Raw genomic sequence first — 20,353 nt, forward strand, 5'->3', positions numbered from 1 at the left:
CATTCCTTTCTATTTTACTCGTTGCAATCCCTGCAGGATACCAGTGATTAGAACTGCTGAACTCACCACTTCCTTTTGTTTTGTTTTTTTTTCGATCAGCTGACGGACTCCATGGAGACCTTGTCTTAGAAACCCCTGGCTTTTCCGGTGCATGATGGGCGGGCCTAACGTTCACGCGCAGTACGTGACTAAACGTTTGATGACGTCATCGCGTCACGGACGGTATAAAAGAGACGATGTCTGCGTCAGCAGCTTACAGGCGCCATCTTCTCAGCATTATTCGGGTGTAGCTTCTGGTGAGAAGTGAGGAAGGTGATATCGAGCTCTACAACAATCCACCCTACAAAGGCGTTTAAACCCATTATCTCCCGCAAGTCAAGGGAATCTTATCGTATGTCCGCAATCCAGAACCTCCAAACCTTCGGTGAGTCTCCTTAATACCAACCATTGTTTAGTATTCGTGTTTCCGCTAGGACATTTCGCAGGCGTTTGGCACGTTTTTTATGATGTAAATGTTAAATCTAAAGCAGCGTATTAATGCTACATTTCTTTACTTCAAAGGAATGGTTATGTTGGATTTTTGGCCTTGCCCCTCGACGCCTACTAGAATGTTCGCCAGTTTGTTTTTGTACTTTAATTATTGGATGTAACCTAAAGGTGACGCTCAATTTAAATAAGTCGTGATTGATTTCCTCGTATGCGACTGTATTTGTATTATAAATAGATTAGTATTGTGTGGCAAGAAGGCCGCTGGCCTAGGCGTTTTTTCCGACTGACTTGAGCCTGGCCCAATAGGTAGTCGGGTTTCGCAGCCATTTTAAACACGTCTGCCAATCGGGCTCGCTGGGGGGCTGGCCTTCACTCTCAGCGTCGAGCTGCTTTTTTTAAGGTGTGTGGCACATGCGCGCTTGTCGGTTCCTGTAGGAAATTGTACGGGGGTTTCATAAATTAGATGTCGCTTATTCTTTTTCCTCTTCTATTTAAAGACCCCTTTGCTGATGCAACTAAGGGTGATGACCTGCTCCCGGCTGGGACTGAGGACTACATCCATATAAGAATTCAACAGCGGAACGGAAGAAAAACTCTGACGACCGTCCAGGGAATTGCAGAGGAATATGATAAAAAGAAGCTGGTGAAAGCATTCAAGAAGGTAAGACCTAACTAACCCTTGAGTTTAAATGAGGGCTGAAGTCATTTTAAATAGTTAATATGCGATTTTTTTTCCGTTAGAAATTTGCCTGCAACGGAACTGTGATTGAGCACCCGGAGTATGGTGAAGTGATCCAGCTGCAGGGTGACCAGCGCAAGAATATATGCCAGTTCCTTACTGAGGTGGGTTTGGTTTAATGCCCCAGTGGCTGGACTGTAGATTTGTTGTGGAAACTACAAGATTTGGTTTCTGAAAAGTCTAAATATTAACTTTACATTTTCAGATTGGTTTGGCTAAGGAGGAGCAGCTGAAGGTTCACGGATTCTAAACGATGACATTACAGTGCTGACAACTAGCAGTTTCTGCTGATCTCCTGTGCATATTAAGATAATGAAGGCTTGTTATTTAAGACTCTTAACCCCGTCTCCAGTTTGGAAAAGGGGCCTGCATAATGCACTCAAGGACACAAGTAGATAACTGCCTACAAGAGGAGTACCATTCTGGGATGAAACACTGGCATTTCTGTTCAATTTTAAATGCTTTTTGTCTGATATTTAGATTGTGCTTTTTGGAGCACTAATTTTTTTTTTGTATGTTTCAAAATAAAAATGTGTCATGCTATGTATGGTCTACTGGGAAGTTGGGAGTATTCACTCTCGGCGTGGGTTTAAATTTTTTTTTTTGGTTGCAATATTTTAGCTGGGCTGGTTTTCAGGGTCTTTTTGGTAGTTGTATTTGGTTGTGGAAGTACTGAATTGTTCAATTCCTTCCTGGATGTTTTAGTAGTGCTAGGCTCCTGTGGCCCTCATCTGAAGTGATGGTACACACTACCTCCATGATCTTAGTTCCACCTGACTGCTTTGCACAAACTGGGGGGGGGGCTTCACTTGTTAGCTTTTATTCACACATTAAGGTCCCTCAGCAGACTCCAGTCTCTTGTGTGCTCAACTATGAAGTGAGGGTTTTACTGTCCCTAATCTAGAACATGGATGATGCAGCAGTGTCCAAAGTGGGTACTGGGGGGTTTCATTAATCATGCTCATCCAGGAGGCAGCATTGGCTTATTTAGCATAATGGAACCATCAAGGCAATGAAATGACAGGTGAACATTACTGAAGTGAGCTTCTATTGTAGGGGAGTCCATAGTCTTGTAGTAGTCTGTCGGTATATTAAAGAACAGCTGCTCTATTTGAAGACTATGCAGATGGTTGGTGAGCCCTTCTCTGTAACTTCAAATTGGGAGCATCAAGTGTAGGGAAAGACGACCCCCAATGAAATAACATCTTTTGAAGCGTGAAGAGGAAGCTGGGCTTTAAGCTCTTGGTGGGTTTTTTAGCATTAATTCTGTGCAGAGACTTCTGGCCCCCGTGTGAAGACCAGTCCTGGGTATAATAGCATATTGATTCAGGTGTTTATCTGTGGTCATAACTATCCAAAATGAAAGTTTGTTAAATGATCAATTGCACATTACTGGGTTTAGGTATTGATTTTCAACAAAAGGCCCTTTTTATTTTTGCCAGGCAGGCTATGGAAACTGGCACCCCTGGGATTTTTATAAAGAAACAGTGGTGCCGAATGACCCTGTGTGCAAATGTCAGGGCAAATCTCGGGTTTTCATCTGAACTCCTGCAAGTCTTGCAAAAACACTCCTGGTCAAAGTCTGTCTGGGTGAAGAAAGCCTCTGGAGAAGTGCTCTAATAAAACTGGATGTTTGATGTGCATAATCAAACATGGGGGCTCCGCCGCAGATGCCAGATAAATAGCAAGCGAAAGGTCTCGGCTGGAGCTCACTTGGCAGTAATATTACAGGGTGGGCCTTCGGGGCCTGTAGCGCACGCCAGTGACGACCACGGTGAGAGGACCGGGGGTCTTAACTAATTGAAGTCACAACTGAATGAGCCCCTGTTCAGGAGAGGACAGTGACACTATCAAAGATGTGCTTCAGATCGGGACCATCCTTACTGATTCCATTTTAATGAAATTTTAGCCGTCAATAACAGGTGCTGTATAGTCGACCATAACATTCTGAACAGTCAGACCTTAATCCGATTAATTTTATCTACAATACAGAATCAATCACTGGATAGGGCACCAGTCACAAAGGACCAGTACGTAGGGATTCTGTAAACGGGCAATTTTCCCAATGGGGACTAAGTGCTATCATATCGTGACTTTCATTTATTAGTAGTGACATTCATATCTATTGGTTTCTTTCATTATCTAACTTAATGCCCTTTAAATCTAGCTTGTCATATATTGGCTTTTATATCATATAGTTCCTTTCATCTATTATATGGTGACTTTTATGTCTATCATATAATGCCGTTCATTATATAGTGTATCTAGTATATAGTGCATTTTGTTATTTATCATAAAGTGACTTTCATAACTGTATGTAGAAGTGTATTATATAGTGTCTCATAACGATATGCAGTGCCTTATATACAGTATCACTCTATCATAAACGGACTTTCATTATCTACTATACAGGTATAGTGCCTTTAATTATCTTACTTAATGCTCCCTTCGTATCTATCAGATAGTGACTTTCATTATCCGTCTCTAGCGCTGTATTATATAGTGCCTTTCATAACGATATGCAGTGCCTTATATACAGTATCACTATCATAAATGGACTTTCATTATCTATTATATAGTGCCTTTCATAACTGTATGCAGTGCCTTATATACAGTATCACTCTATCATAAACGAACTTTCATTATTATATAGTGCCTTTCATAACTGTATGCAGTGCCTTATATACAGTATCACTCTATCATAAACAGACTTTCATTATCTATTATATAGTGCCTTTCCTATCGACCTATTAACCTCGAGCGCACGTTTTGAGGGATAGAAAACCTCACAACTTTCCAAAGCCTCAAAGGTTGTTACCCCGGGATGACTTTGGCAGGCCACACGAAGCTGATGTGATGCCAGGCAGTGAGAAATGAATGTCAGTCTCTCTGTTGATGGCAATCGAGTTCTGTTTTTTATAGCGCTCTTCAGTTGAGAGCTCCGCAACCCTGAACTGCGTAATTGACGGATGGATTTAAGGACGAGGTCATTTGGACTGCGGGGTAATTGGTAGGATATAATGAGGCGAAGAGTAAAGTACAAGGGTTCGCATCCTTATTGAACAGCCTTGCGGTCGCACCTGCTCAAGATCGACTGAACGCCACACCAAGTCTCCCCGCTCCATTATCCTCCCCGTCGCCCGCCGTTTAGTGTCTGTCGTGACGTCACCGCCCATTGACGAGTGCGCTCCTGATCCGCACGACGATTTTTTAAATGTCACTGAAAAGGCGGATTGATTTCTTTTATTTAAAAAGTACAGAGTAGTCCATTTAAATATCAATATTAGCTTAGCGTTCTGGAGCGGCTTTTACGCTTGGGGCCCTCTGAGTGTTTTCTTGTCCAGGTGATATCGGAGGGGTTTCTTAGCTGTTTGTTCGTCACGCTCCATTTCCTAAACAGACTGTCAGTCCTGTGCCTGGCGCTTGGTTACGTTTGCGTATTTCCTGTTCTTACTGATTTTCATTCTAACCGAGCCTCTAGTAGTAATAATAATCTGTTATAATAACAATGTTATTAGTATTACCATTGCTTTTCATTGTGTGAATGTCTTCACTGAGCTGCAGCTGGTCTGACCTCAGAGGAGCCACAGGGGAGTGAGCAGTTAAGTAACGGGGGTCTCATCACCTGTATAAGTGCTGCTTCAGAGCCATTTTTGATTCTCAAAAGGACCATCCACGTGAAGGTTCTAGAAAAGAAGAACATTTAGAACTGTAGATTCAGTAAATATGAATAGATGATTTCTGTAATCCCACTGGGTTCCTGATGTTTTAAGGCTGCACACAATAACAGCTAAGTTTGGGTTTTCTAGTCATTGAAGGTTTCTGTTTTGTCTGCATATTAAATATCCAAAGCGCCAAATTTATACACGAAACAGGCCAACAGCCCACTAAAGCGCCGATGAAGAGGTGTGGAGGGTCACGGCAGGTACGCTCGGGTCAATTACAAAAATAAAAAATATATATCAAGTTAGAAATGGGTGGGGTTTGATTTGATTTGAACTTAGTTTTGTAAAATTTGACTTGCCTGTATGGGATGTTATTTGCTTTTAATAAATTCAACAAAATGTTAAAAAAATAAATGGAGTTATGCCAACTTGTGTTAAAAGTGAAATAAAGCAGGTCGGGCCGTGTACTTAATAATTAACAGTATAAAATATTATTGTCTGACAAAACATCGTTTCATTGTGAGAAGAGTTCTTTGCGATTTGAAAATCTTCCGAATGTGCAGAATAACAAACTGAACTTTGAAACTCGGGACCCTTTGGTATTTCCCAAATCTGTCCCTGATTATCTGCTGCATGGCGTCTGTCACAAATCTAAATACATTAAAGTTCCTTCTCGATTCTTCACGTGCGGCTCTGCTGGGAACTAAAATGGCATCGCTCTGTATAAGAGTGTATATAACAGATTGACTGATTGATGGGCGACGAAAGAAGCTTAAAAGAGACCACCTCAAAATAATAATACGCTATTTTGAAATTTCCGTCTGGAAAAGTCCAACTATGAGATATAAAGAGCCATAAAAAGGCAATGTTAAATAAAATGTCAAATGGAAACTTACTGAATAATAACCGAATGTGGCGTTTCATAATGTTTAGTTTTAAATAGTGTCTTCTGTTTTACAGCTATTTTACAAGATTTGTTTTATCACAAAAAATGACTGCGTGTTACTTTGAAATTGTTTTAAGAATTAGAATGAGAGACAAAGCTGCGCTCGGAGTCTCTCGTATGTCTCTGTTTATTTGAACTTTTTCACAACAAACCCTCAAGCCAGGGAAATATTTCATATATGCTGAAAATGAACAAAGGGTAAGCTAATTTTTAAAAAGTCCAGTTTATTGGGCAAACAGACTCACCTCGCCTGGGGGCTGACCACGTGCCCTGGCTCGTGCCTGAAGTCCTCCTCATCACCCCAGAGGCGCCACAGAGATGCCATAGCGGAGCCATTTTGGGGTTGGGTCTTTCTTTCTTTCTTTCTTTCGCCCCGTGACAGGCACTAACCGGGAACAGAAGACACGGACTTGTGAGATGCAGTAACGCGGATAAGTTCGGGTTTTCTTAATCTGTTCGTGTCCTGCCATGCAGGTTACATACGTTACACATTTATTCCCCTTCACATTACGAACTTTTTCAAAGCAGAAAGAACCACCTTCTTGTACAAAGGTCCTGTCCCACAATCAAACAGCGGCGTTTGGCGGTGGTAAGTGTGGCGACCGCGCCTAAGGGGTCCTCGCTTTTGAGGTCCGCGTGTCCCGTTCGAGTGGATTTGTCAAGTTATATTCTCCAGTATATATATCCATCCATTCTCCAACCCGCTATATCTTAACTACGGAGTCACGGGGGTCCGCTGGAGCCAATCCCAGCCAGCACAGGGCGCAAGGCAGGGAACAAATCCCGGGCAGAGTGCCAGCCCACCGCAGGACACACACACACACACACAAAGCACAAATCACACACTAGGGCCAATTTTAGGATCGCCAATGCACCTAACCTGCATGTCTTTGGACTGTGGGAGGAAACCAGAGCACCAGGAGGAAAGCCACGCAGACACGGGGAGAACATGCAAACTCCAAGTAGGGAGGAAGCAAACCCGGGTCCCCTAACTGCGAAGCAAAAGTGCTACCCACTGTGCCACCGTGCCGCCCCAGTATATACAGTGGGTACGGAAAGTATTCAGACCCCCTTCAGTTTTTCACTCTTTGTTATCTTGCAGCCATTTGCTAAAATCATTTAAATTAATTTTTTCCTCATTAATGTACACACAGCACCCCATATTGACAGACAAAAAAAGAATTTTTGAAATTGTTGCAGATTTATTTAAAAAAAAGCTGAAATATCACATGGTCCTAAGTATTCAGACCCTTTGCTCAGTATTTAGTAGAAGCACCCTTTTGAGCTAATACAGCCGTGAAAGATCCGGTAAGAGATTTCATAACGGTACTTCTACGTTAATTTCACACTTCCTGTCGAAACACTGAAAGTCACATTTTATTTGTAGGCCATAAACATGTCCGAATATGAATGCACAAAAACACGTATTGCTAATGACATGACGGTAAGGTGACCATCCGTCCCCGTTTTCCGGGGACAGTCCCCTTTATCGGACAGCTGTCCCCACTCGGAAACATGTCCCCGGTTTAAGATTTCATGCCCGGTTTCAGCTGGTTCATTTTTTTGAATGCATCTCATCACCACGATAATCTGAACTCGGCGCGCGTGCGCGGTGTTTTCACGGAGGTTAAGCTTTACCGCATCGTGCAACTTTGGCGAGAAATCACGTGATAAGCTTTCGCTTTGTACTCTTTAGTGTTTAGAATCCCTACTCGTGATCTGTAGTTTCTAAGAGAGGCACACCGTGCTCTGCCTCAGCCTGTGGCTGTGTCTACACGTGGCTTGCTTCTGGATGCGAAGGCAGCGTGGCGGCTCTTTTCTTCCACCTGTTGTTTCTGCATTTTGGCGCAGTGATTGGTCCCTGTGATTCAACACGAGTGCTAAAAGGAAGTGTCAGTTCAATGATGGGCTTCAGCGTGAAATTCCGTATTTGCGACCGACCCCTGATGCATCTGTTGTGATTTGCAGCGTGTGCGACTCAAAGTTTTCCATCGGCAGTGGTGGGAGAACTTCAATCACAGAACACGAGGGGAGTAGTCTACGCTCCTCTATACCCCCACCCCACCCCAGGGGGATTGGCCCAAAATATTCTGGTCACCTTACATGACGGCTGACATGACATCAACGTGAGTTATGACTATGACATCCTGCATATCGAGAATTTGGGTTCTTTTCTGGAAGAGACCTGCTCATTTCATCGCATTTCGCATTGTCGTGGTATTGTCATGAATTATGAGTTGCACTTTTTTAATAGATTATATCGTTATATTTTGATAAAGTCCTGGTTTTATCTTGAAAAAATGTAGCTGAATACTGTAATGAGGAAATCCGGCGTATGTTAACATTATTTTTATTAAATTCAGTCAACACATACAGTTAACAGCGTTTGACGTAACCGGCCGCGCGTGGGGTTGGCCAGCCGTAGGCCCCGCACACCACTAAGGCCGCCTCCGCCCAGAAGCACATGTTGGCTGGTCAAACAGCGGATCAGTGACGAATCACACAGCACAGTAAAGAACCATAAAATGGCACTGAAGAATTCCGATTTTTATGCGTGTTAAGTGAGGGCTTCAGCGCCCCCCACAGTGTTGTCCATGGACTCGGGTAGACGTGTAAACGGGACGTCCTGTTTCAAATGAAGCTGATGAAGTTACCACTTCTGTTATTTTATTAGTGAATGAACGACTGCTGTTATTGTGTCCACGCAACGTATTAACGAATGTGCGCAATTCAAAAAGTGTAGCAAAGTCAGAACATTTGAATTTCTGAATCGGCAGCCCTGTATTTACTTACGTCTTGGCTAAAAGACCCCTGGATTATTTCTCGGGGTGTACAGAGTATTGTTACTCAGTCAACTTGAGGAGACCCCTTTGTCTCCTGGTGCACTCAAGAAAATGAGCTGACAGGGATTGTAGGCTTTATTAGTCAAATTTAAGTTAAAACAACTTAAAATTCTATTTATTTATTACGTACCCTTTAATTATGTCGACATGGCTGTCTTGGATGTTTTATTTTTGAAACAAAACCATTAAAAGATTTTCTTATAACAGAAGATAATAATCGGCCTCGAGGATTGAGGTCTTCATTCCCAATTTTAGGTTAATCTTACACAAAATTAACGCTTTTTGTATATTCTATACCTGATGTGACTGTTTTCAGCATACGCAGTTGAATCGCGTTGATTAACGACATTAATGTGTGTGACTATTCGAGATTTGCATAAAGCTCCGCTCCCTATATCGCACTGGCGACTCCACATCTTCGTGGATTTGGAAAGAAAGTTCCAGACTTCTATGCCGTGGGCTTTCTGTGTGTGGTTGTAGAATTTAATTTATTATTTTTTTTGATACACAGATGCATCGTTTTGTCACCCATACCACTGGATTACTAGTGTGAAGACTGGACAAAAAGTGCAACCATCCAAATGAAATGGTACAAGTCTTCTCTGTGTGTGATAACACAATTGAGGTCAAAGGAGCAGTGACGTAGCTCGAGTTCGTTCCGCTCGGGGCGGGGTTTCAATTTGCCGCCATCCAACATATATGAATATGTTAACCTATTTAAAAAGAAAATTAAAATGACGTATAGAGAAAAATTAAGATACATTTTGCATATATGTATTCATATATAGGGAAACACCAATAATTTTTTACATAGCATATAATTATTTCTAATCATCAACCTATACAAGAATATATTATAGACGCACTGATAAGCCGTGTTCTGATTATTAGTTTAACATAATTACGCTGCGAAAACCAGAACCAGTGTAGTGTTCAAGTGACAGAGCAGAGCAAGAACGCATTCGGATTGATAACGAAATTATACATTTTACATTAGCTGTTTATCTTCCTAGAAATTATTATCGGTGTAATGTTTAATATATTTATGTTACTGCTTCATAAATTTCAACTGCCGTTTCTGAGTCCGTCACAGAAGGACAGGCTGAAAATGATTTTTGAAGGATTTGAGGATCAAAATACTTATTTAGTTCATGAGTGATATTTTTCCGAACCCTGCTGCTTACACACGAAGTGTACAGAGCCTTTTGGCCAATAATGCCGCCCCCCAAAAATGTGCAGCCCGGAGCGGACCGCCCCATCCGCCCACCCGTAGCTACGCCACTGCAAAGGATCTGAAGCAGCGGGGCTCACATATGGAGACGGAGGGCTCTCCTCGTGTTGTAATGCTGACATCAAGGTAAGGCTGTAGTCCTCATAACCCCCGGTGTGTGATCTGCGGTGCGCTCCTTCCCAGTCCACTGGTTGCTCCTGCCTTGTGCCCGATGCTTCCTGGGATAGGCTCCAGCTTCCACAGTATGGCAGGCCGTTCTAACGTTTAATCCATTTTCCTTGATATCAGCTTTTGAAATTTGAAATCCAGGTTTTAAATATAAAAATAAAAATCAGATTTTAAAAGCGGATATCAAATTTCATAAACATAATATCAAAATGACAAAATATGATGTGAGAGTTTAAAATGCATATATTAGCATTTAAGCTATCATATCAAATTTCAAAAGTGCGATAAATTATAAAAAGTTGATATCAAATTTTGAAAGCGTGTTAATCAAATTGTATAGCCCTGATATCAAATTCAAAGCTCATCATATCAATGTTTGGAAAGCAGATATCAAACTAAAGGAATGAAATGTTAGAACGGCCTGCCATACCACACAGCCCTGGCCTGGATAAGCCAGGTAAGAATACGGGTGGCGATGTTAAACTGGTCCTTAGTGATTGCAAGTGGCATCTCTAACGAACTGGCATGGTGTGCAGGGCAGCATGGCCTCTCGCGACCCTGAACTGGAGTGTTTATTCATGATTGTGGAGATCTTGTGAGTGAACTTTTTGATGACTAATTTTGGCCTTCCACCTTCCCAGATTTGTCTGAACTGGCGACTCTAAGTTGCCCGCTGCAGTTTGTCAGGCTGAGCCACTGCATTTGGAGTGGCGTCCCGACCAGGCTTGGGTCCTGAAACTGCCACACATAACTCTGAACTGGGTGAAGTGAATTTGAAAGTGGGTGGAGCGCTCAGTGCGTCTGTTTTATTTATTTCTTTACCTAAGCTGGATGTGCAGCAGTGGGCTCACTGTTATCACACAGCCATCTTCTAGCAGTGGTCTGCGGTGCCCTCCACAATGTTTGGGACAAAAACATATTCTTCCCTGATTCAATCCTCTGCTCCACAGTTGAAAATTACAAACCAAACAATTCAGACATTGTGATTAAAGTGCACATTGCAGACTTTCAGTTTTGGGGATTTGCGTACATTTTGGTCCCACCATGTAGAAATGACAACACTTTCGCTACAAGGTCCCCATGATGTTTAGGACACAGCAGTGGCAGGTCTATTAAAGCCGTCATATTTAGGACTTTGTCGCATATCCCTGGCATGCAATTCATAGACGTCAGCAGGTGCTCCCTGCCAGGCCTCTAAGGCAGCCATCTTCAGCTCCTGCTTGTTTTGTTGGTTGTCCACTTGTTTTCTCTTCAGCATATGGAAGGCCTGCTCAATTGGATTTAAATCGGGGGGCTGGCTTGGCCATTCAAGAATTGTCCATTTTTACCTTTGCAAAGCTCCAGTGTTGCCTCAGCAGTATGTATGGATCATCATCGTGGTGTAGGATGAAGTGCCGTCCTCTTGAGTTTGGAGACATTTCCTGGAACTCAAACAGATCAGACGTTTCTCTACACCTCAGAATTCAGTGAGCCGCTGCCGTCAGCAGTTCATCATCGATGAAGAGAAGTGTGCCAGGACCTGTGGCAGCCATACATGCCCAAACCATAACAGACCCCAACACCATGTTTAACAGATTAGGTGGTCTGCTTTGGCTCTCGGGCAGTTCATTATGGTCTCCACTCTTCATTCTTGGCATCACTCTGATGAGGTTCATCTTTGTCTCGTCCGTCCACAAGACCTTTCTCCAGAGTTCTGCAGGCTCTTTTAAGTCCTTTTTCACAAGCTGTAATCTGGCCATCCTGTTTGTTTGGCTAACTACTGGTCTGCATCTTGCAGCGTGGCCTCTGTATTTCTGTTCATGAAGTCTTCTGCTGATTGTCGTCCCTGACACGTCCACATCTGCCCCTGATGACTGTTTCTGATCTCACACAGGTGGCTGGGGCTTTTTCTTTACCATAGTGAGGATTCTGCTGCCATCAGCAGTGGTGGTCTTCCTGGGCCTATCAGTCCCTTTGCGATTACTGAGCTCACCTGTGCGTTCTTTCTTCTTCATGATATTCCAGACAGTTGATTTGGGTCATCCTGAAGTCTTACTGATGTCTCTCGTAGTTTGATTCTTGTTTGTCAGCCTCATGATGGCTCCTTTGACTTTCAATGGCACAGCTCTTCTTGTTAAACTGCAGACTCCAAAGAGTAGAAGCCAACTGAGGTATGTTAAGAAGTAACGAAACCCACCTAAGGAATCACAAACTGCTGTGATGGACAAACATTATGGAGCCCTGAAATGGGGGGAAGACCATATAGAATAAGTGTGGTGTGACCAAAATGTCAGCAGATCCCCTTAATTGTATGTCTGCGATTTGCACTTTCATTACATTTCAATTGTCTGATTTGTAATTTGAAACTGTGGTGCAGAGGATTACATCGTGTATCAATGTGTCTTTGTCCCAGACATTATGGAGGGCATATTATACAGTATATGAAGGGTGGGTGGTTTCATGCCATGGGCAACAGGGGGGCCGATGTTTGCTTTTCCTGGCTTTGTCTCCTTTGTTATTCTAACATTGTAATTTTATTGTCATCTTGCTGAGCATCAAGATTTTCTGTCCTGTGGTGAGGACCCCCAAATACACAAATTCACTCACTCCCCCCCACTGTTTTATATCGATGCATCCATGTTTACTCATTCAGGCTTCCTGAATAATAGAAACATTTTATCATTAAGACATGACCTAAAATGCTGCCATTAATAAACGGAACGACAAGGGCTTAAAAAGATTTGGTTTCAATAAACTGGGCTCAAGTGGCAGTGCCTGCAACAGGGCAAAAAGACCGGGGGCCGACATCTGGAGGAAGAATTTCACAAAAGTGCAGGCAATCGTTGAAATAACAGAAATGAAGAGTCTCGTCAGATGAGATCAAACACGAGATCAAAGACTCCGGGGAGCGCCAAGGCCCGGGCTGCATGGCATCGCTTTGGTCCGCAAACACAATAAGAATTAGCAGAGACAAAGAAGCACAATGATGCCATTAATTCTGAATCTCCACGCAGAGTTCCTCCTGAACTGCGAATTGGGGCCTCAAAATAAATTACAACAATGTGTGACTGCTATGCCGGCATCGATCTGACAGAGTGCACCGTCACAAGTGGATGGCACACAGAGGAGCGGGCACAAAACGTATTTCAAGTGTACACGATGAGGAGGGCAATGGACTGGTAACCAAGGGATGGCGGTATGGCAGATGCAGGAGCATTTGGGCCGGAGGGATGGAATAAGGCGATTCACATAACATAATCAGAGCTGCTTAGTGCATCTCAGTGGTGCCCAGGAAGACGAGCAGGGCACAGTCACCCAGGTGGGATGGGTAGCTATTCAAAGACACACATCTTCAAGCCAGTGGGAGGAAAAGCCACATCCACTCTGACAAAAATAAAGGTGCCAGTGCCATAGGAGAACCTTCCACATGACGGTCCATGAAAGAGCCTTCACTCATTTAGATCTGTAGCCTTCTCCTTTAATCTTCTTCGTCTTTCGGCTGCTCCTGTTAGGGGTTGCCACATTGACTCATCTTCTTCCATAATCCTCCTCTTTTAATAATCACATATAAATGATAATCCCAAGGGGGTCCCTGGTTTTAAAAAGCAGTCCCCCTGTGTACAATATCAGCGGCTCCCTACAGGTTTTTTCTATCTTTTCTATCTTGCTAGGCAGTGTTTGAAGTGGGCCACTACCCTCCTCACCAGTACTCGGCACTGGCACCTCTGCCCATTTCAACTTACAGTACTTAAGCAGTCCTCAGCGATTTGTTTCATGAGGCCCCCCCGAGACTGGATGCTATTTTCACGGGGGTGGGGGGGCTACCAAGAGCAGTGGCTCTTTTGGGACCATAAATGGTGCCCCTATGGCACTGTTCTGAAGCGCCACTTTGCCACCCTTGCAAGCAGAAGGTAAACTGTATACATTGCTTGACAAGTCCCATTCAGATATTTACTGTTTGATGAATTGACTTAAAACGTACATTTTCTAAATTATTTTAGTATTGTTCTTGTCCTATACAGAGAACAATGAAATTCTTAGTTCAGGTGCCAATCAACGCGTGTCCGCCCGCCGTAGCCATGACTACAGAATGTGTCATTCTCACCTCGAAACTTCTCAGCAGTACAAACTCGGTTCTAAGTTCTGTGCCTGTCGGTCATTTGCATTAATTAACAAAAAAAATTTAAAAACGGCTACTTTGATTTGCTTTTTAAGACTCGTGTTTTACATTAAGCTGAACCAGATCTGAAGTAGCCGGGTTTGTGAATGTTCTTTTGTTTTACGTTATTGGTGCGTGTTATAAATTAGGAAGATTTACATATTCTGTTCACCCAAATGTTCTTAAACCTGCTGATTGTGGTAAAGTGCCAGCCCCGGGAGCAGGAGGCGCAGGACGTGAAGCTGCCCACTACACGGTGCCAGTGTAGAGTGTCCAGTTCATCAAACACATGCGCGCGCGTGCACGTCTCTGGGGGTTTGGGGGTGACATTGGAGAGGAAAAGGGCAAGAAAACACACCGGACGGACAGCAGACTTGGGCATGAAGGCAACATTTGCCACCCTGAAGTTGAAAGGCTGCAGCGCCAACCTCTGTGCCACCCTCAAGTACCAGTCTGCAAGGTTTTTTCCTGAAGTTTTCAGTTCTTCTCCTTGGTTGCCCGCAGGAATTGCCATTGTGTGCTGACTTAGTCTTGTGTGTGTGTGCAGTTTCCATCAAATGAGTTTGTCGTTATTTCCTATTTTTATTTGAACGTATTTTTAATCTTTACATGCCCTCTGACAACGGGTGCAAATAAAAACGAAGTGAAGCTCGCGGTTCCTGATGCCGCATTGAGGGTCTCTGATCGGGTGACAGCCACACCTGCGTTGGACTTCGAGGATTTTTTTGCTCCCCTCACGGGGTACAACTGAAGGGGTTAATCATTTACGGTGATTAGAACCCATTAAAATGAATGTCCTAAGAAGAACTGGGGACTGCGACCTCCATCCAAAACGAAGGACATAAGTTCAGGGATCGTTCATTTACACCACTCTACACGTAAATCGCTCGTCAGGTTTTCACTGCAGTAAGGCGCTATATGGGCCGATCGAATTGTTTTTCACTTTCATTCTGCTTAACAGGTGCAGGTTCTGCTCGTGGCCGCGTTGTCCTGTCCAGTTTTCTCGGGACCCGTGAAAAGAGTGTGCGTGAAACGGCCTCACGTCCGGGTTTTAATTAATCACTCCATCACCCCAACCATCCTTAAAGTCAACTTTTGAGTGAACCGAACTCTTAAAATGTTGTGCCAACAACCTAAAACTCAATAACGAGTGAATAATTTGGGGATTTCGTCAGAAGCTCGATCGATGTAATCTATTCGTTGATAGTTTTCTTTAACAAATCAATTCTGAAAACACCGTCTGAATATCTCTGGAAGTGACGGCTCAGAAGTTACTGTGTCTTGTTTAACGGTTTTCTCAACTTGCGTTGCATGCCCCTGTGCCCAGTTCTCCCAAATTAACCCCTTGGCTCCTGGTCTTTAAACCCAGTGAAGTTTGCAGTCGTAAATGAGTGGCTTTGTCCCAGGCGATGTGCCCTCTTAGGATCCCGTCACACACATCAGGCGGGACCGTGTGGGGTACCCGGTCGGTCTTTTCACTGCTGCCCTGTGCTCCGCTGACGTAAACCAAACCGGAAAGGTGCTATCCGGTGCCGGCGAGGAGGAGCTACCGGACGGGTCATCAGCAAGGGTATAAGAAGAGCTGGGCAGCGGCTGAGAAGAGCGCACACAAACTCTAGTCGGAGCCTGGGCAGAGAACGCGAGGGCAGACACGGGAAGCTACAGGTAAGGACATGGTGGGCATGAGGTGCACCTGCGTGAACGAAGGAGGCGCAGGGTGCTGGGGGTGCGGGATGGCTGAGGAGACAGTATAACAGGTCTTAAGGTGCCTGGGTGCACGGCCACTGCGCATGCGCACACTTAAAAAAAAAAAAATAACGGTCCGTATTGGCATTTCACGGGGCTGTGTGGTTACTTGTAGCCACATTGCTTTACAGAAACAAACAAAAGAAAATGTGAATCCGGAAAGGTTTCTTTGTATATGAAGTTGGTTCTTGGGCTTTAAAAAAGTTCCTAATATGCGAATAAAATAGTAATCTTTAATGTAAGGTAGGCTGATGAGCAAGGATATGGACAGATCAAGAAAAAACGAACTCCCCTTATATGCATGGTTATTTATGGATCCCATTACTGATCTAAACAAATTAAGGCTCTTTCAGGAACGCTCAGGTGGAAGGTTCGTTTGGGAACCAAAAATTGTTCCCCCCATGGCATCACAGCCTGAAGAACCACGTTGGCACTTTTACTTTTATGAGTGACGCTCCCGATAGCGGTGAACGATGGAGGGCACTGCGTATGAGAGAGAATGTGCATCAAAAGAACGGGTTCAACATGAAAATGACGGAGGTTAGGAATTAGGAGAACCTGATATGAACAGGCGCATGTGTGAAAAGGCGACGCGTAGGAGTTTAGAACGAAAAGGCAAGGATGACCGAGTTCAATTTAGGGAAAAAAGATCATTTAAGTTTGCATTACTTAGCTTGACACTTTATGGCAGTGCTTACAATAAGTGACGGCTTGACGCAATAATAATACAATATAATATTATATATGTATGGACAGGGCTACTATCGGACCGAGCCATATCTTCGAATCCCGAAGGGGTCTTCCTCTGTGTAGTTTGTTCTCCCCGTTCAGCATTAGCTGACTGGCTTTTACTTGCTATGCCGAGATATTCTTCAACCCGAACATTTCTATACTATGTTGATTTTTGTTTTTAGCTTTCCGGTAAACACTCCAATCGTCTTCTCACCATTTTAGATCATCTAAATTAAAACTCAGTAAAACGCACATCAAAATGAACTTATCTAATTGTTGAAAATAATTAATCGTGAAGTGCCTTTAGTACGGCACTATACGAAATGAAGTTTATAGTAACAATGTGGTCTTGAGGCTGGGATTTGAAAGTCGCACTCTTTATTTACTGTACACAATTTAAACACTCTGATTATCAAATAGATTTGTTCTTATTTTTTCAGATCCTGCAGTAGAAAAATATAATAGAAATCAAACCTAATTTGACACCCCCGTTACGTGACCGACAACACCAAGTTCTTCATCTACTATGCTAATGGTGGACGCCGCGTCTCCGTTGACTTCTTGCACATTTTACGCGAAGTCGGGCCCAGGAGATTTCGTGCCTGTTCAAGTTGTGTGCCAACTTGCGCAGCAGATGTCCCGGGATTTATTTCTACCGATGAGCGTTGGTCCCTTGGTAAAATAAATGGTACTCTGCTGAGCAGAAAGCACGCATTAAGCGCGACCCCTCCTCAAAATCTAGAAGGCGTCTGGCTTGGGCACAGAGAAGCCCATTCTCACTAGGAGTTTTGCATTTGCTCATCTTAATGACAGAGATGTCCCATATCTAAATTGTACATAACGCATTTATTAATCGTAATGTTGAATATTGTAATTGCAATACATGCTGTTAAAATACTGTATGTACAGAATATAAAAATCTAAATGTCATATGCAGAACACTAAAGCTGGCAAAATATCGCTTCAGGTTAACCAAACTGCTCTTTTGCAGATGATTTGTGGCACACATGGCAATCCAGAGAAACACACCGCGGACACATAGATAGGACAGGCGGTGTTCTGCCATGTTTTGCTGCCTTATCAAATTTTCTCAAAAGCCTGAGTAGGGAAGAGGGCAGACATAAGTGATATTCCTATCAGATTTTGTTGCCCTCATAGACGAAAACGGAAAATATTACACAGAAATGCCTCATTAACATTTTACAAAGGTCGAAAATCACGTTCTAGTATTTGTTTTAAAAAAAATATACATATGTAGGAATTTATATTATATAGTAAATGCTAAACAATTATTTACATCGACTATGTTCGTAAGACTTACTTACGTTCGCTTTATGAAATCACTTCAGTTTTTTGTCCGGAGCATCCTGACTCACCGGTTCCAGAATCACCCAAACCCATATGACATGTTGTTCGACTCATATTGATGACCAGTTACGCAAGATGTCGAGCTTTTTGATTCCTCTCTTTCTGGCCCCCTAGAACTGAAAAGCCTATTTTTTAGGTCATTTTTGGACCATATTTTGCGCTAGAATGTACACACCTACGATAAAGAGGTTAATAGCAAAACTAACTTGAAGGACTTAAAGTTGTGCAGGTCGTATCGATCGACCCCAGGGGTTCACTCCCTAATGGGTTACGAGGTGTCAAAGTTGCTGCTTTCACAAAACTTTGAAAAATTGCCATCGGTAATAAAGGCATGTGGAGTGTCGTCTTAGTATATTTCGAGGTTACTGATTATATTTTTTATATTTGTTCTTCACCGGTGCTCCTAGCCCTCTTAGAGACACTCGGTATAAGCTAAAAATGACAAATTTCAAACAAACATGTGGGGTATCGTTTTGGACTTTTTGAAGGTTAACGATTATTGATTTCTGATCATTTATAGGTACTAATTGAGACTATTTAGACTTTTAAACATTTCACCTGAAACACATTTTAATACTTCATATACTTGACGCAACTAAAATTCTCGTCTATTATGCACTTCTGCCTCATGAATTCAGTACATCATGACATTTATTATCAACACTCCGATTTACGGTGTCTTACGCTAATGCAGAAATGATCCCAAAGCGTATTTGTGACCGTGTATTTTGTATTTTATTACTGTGAAAGCAAGGAGCCCTCTAATTAATGTAAAAGGTCTGGATTTCCATCATAATAAGAGTACATTTCCCAAAATCCGGCATTAAATCTGACAGCAGACTGTTTTATTTAATAGTAAACAGGAATGTTCATATTAAGTAAAAAGTCAAGTAAATCACTGTGCAAATGCCAGAAGGAACTGTAATAAAGTCTGAATAAAATGAAATAACTCTAATTGTATGCAAGACTTTCAGGTATCAAACCAGATATAAAGGAAAAAACATGAAAAGATTATAAATAAGAACAGTATGTAGTAAGCAAATCAAATAAGATATATTATAAATACGCAAAATGACAATTTACAAAGACATGTACAATAAACGCTGTATAAACTCCTCAAATTGTAAACAAAGTTAAAAAAAAGTACAAACCGGATGTGCGTTGACTCGTTGCTTTCTCCAATCAAAAAATAGCGAAAACGGAAGCGCGGGCTTATTTGGTGGGTGGATACATTCATCGGAACCCTCTTTTGAAAGTGTCTCACCTCCTGTTCGCTGCCTTTTCACAGAATGACCAGCAGCAAGGTGTACGCATGTGCGCTGCTCGGCGTGTGCGCGCTTGTCACCATTTGTGCAGCGCGCCCCCGGGAGGAATCTCTAATTGCAGTTGGCAAGGCTGTGGCACATAGGACCGGCGGGAAGGACAGGGGGCTGCCAGCGCGTATCGTCCGGAGAGACTGGATGGACTCACTGACTGAAGAGGAGCGACAGTACATGTCCAAATACATCCCGCAAATGCTTGCAGGTACGTAACACCAATAAGGTTATGTAGTACTTTACACCTGTCAACAGGTAGTACAACAAAGTATTTTCAGTATTTATGGCTGGATACCTTGGTGTGGTAGCATCAAGTAAATCTTTACTGCGTTTTTATCTAACTGCTTCAGGTCGATTTTAAATTAAAATCCAGCTATACCTGTTTTGCCATTTTACCATATGACATCCTATAACCAATCTAAAACTGTAACCTCCATCAGAACACCCCATTGATCCTCAGAGAGCTGTGCCAAATTCAGTTATTTTCCCCTTTTTGATTCTTTGAGAGATGAAATATTAAATACAACTCATTTTTACTTTTGTACACTCTTGCAGAGCTCTCCAACAGTGAGGGGTACAATCATGTAATGAACTCTGTCCACCCTATCATTGATCGTGACTACAACGGTTGGATGGACTTTGGTCGTCGCAGCACAGGTGATGGAGAGCAGGACTCCTGAGCAAGACTTCTGATCACCCCTCAACATGCCACCAAGAGAAGGATGATGTAGGAATCAAAGTTCTGTTCCAAAAGCCCTAGGTGTGATACTAGAATGAGTCTCCAACCAACCTGCAATATACACTATACACACTTGTTTCACTAATGTATTCAAATAAAAATGACTTTACATTCTGTACTTCATAGATTTATCTTGGGTTATTTTTGCCAAACTGAGGTTGTTGCTGAGTCAGCTAGCTCTGTCATGGGTATATTTATACTTGCATGTCTGTCAGGGAGTCACATGTTACCCT

The 20,353-nt window shown here is 42.8% G+C and overlaps 2 protein-coding genes across 3 annotated transcripts; both read left to right on the top strand.

The window, feature by feature from the left end:
• The first annotated feature begins 233 nt into the window (after nt 1-233).
• On the top strand, nt 234-1,780 carry LOC120517787 (eukaryotic translation initiation factor 1b-like). The gene is made up of 4 exons (XM_039740278.1): nt 234-424; nt 987-1,150; nt 1,231-1,332; nt 1,434-1,780. Exons 1-4 carry the CDS (start codon nt 394-396, stop codon nt 1,476-1,478), a joined length of 342 nt encoding a protein of 113 aa, XP_039596212.1. The 5' UTR covers nt 234-393; the 3' UTR covers nt 1,479-1,780.
• A 6,022-nt stretch (nt 1,781-7,802) lies between these two features.
• On the top strand, nt 7,803-20,243 carry LOC120518124 (gastrin/cholecystokinin-like peptide). 2 transcript variants are annotated; one of them, XM_039740729.1, is made up of 3 exons: nt 7,803-7,965; nt 19,354-19,589; nt 19,937-20,243. In XM_039740729.1, the coding sequence occupies exons 1-3, from the start codon at nt 7,943-7,945 to the stop codon at nt 20,059-20,061; spliced, it is 384 nt and encodes a 127-aa protein (XP_039596663.1). In that variant the 5' UTR covers nt 7,803-7,942; the 3' UTR covers nt 20,062-20,243. The 2 variants fall into 2 exon arrangements, with proteins under 2 accessions (XP_039596663.1, XP_039596662.1); XM_039740728.1 differs by lacking the exon at nt 7,803-7,965 and adding an exon at nt 9,964-10,039.
• The last annotated feature ends 110 nt before the right edge of the window (nt 20,244-20,353 follow it).

Source organism: Polypterus senegalus, chromosome 17 (assembly GCF_016835505.1).
Source record: "Polypterus senegalus isolate Bchr_013 chromosome 17, ASM1683550v1, whole genome shotgun sequence".
In the NCBI taxonomy this organism is placed as follows: Eukaryota; Metazoa; Chordata; class Cladistia; order Polypteriformes; family Polypteridae; genus Polypterus; species Polypterus senegalus.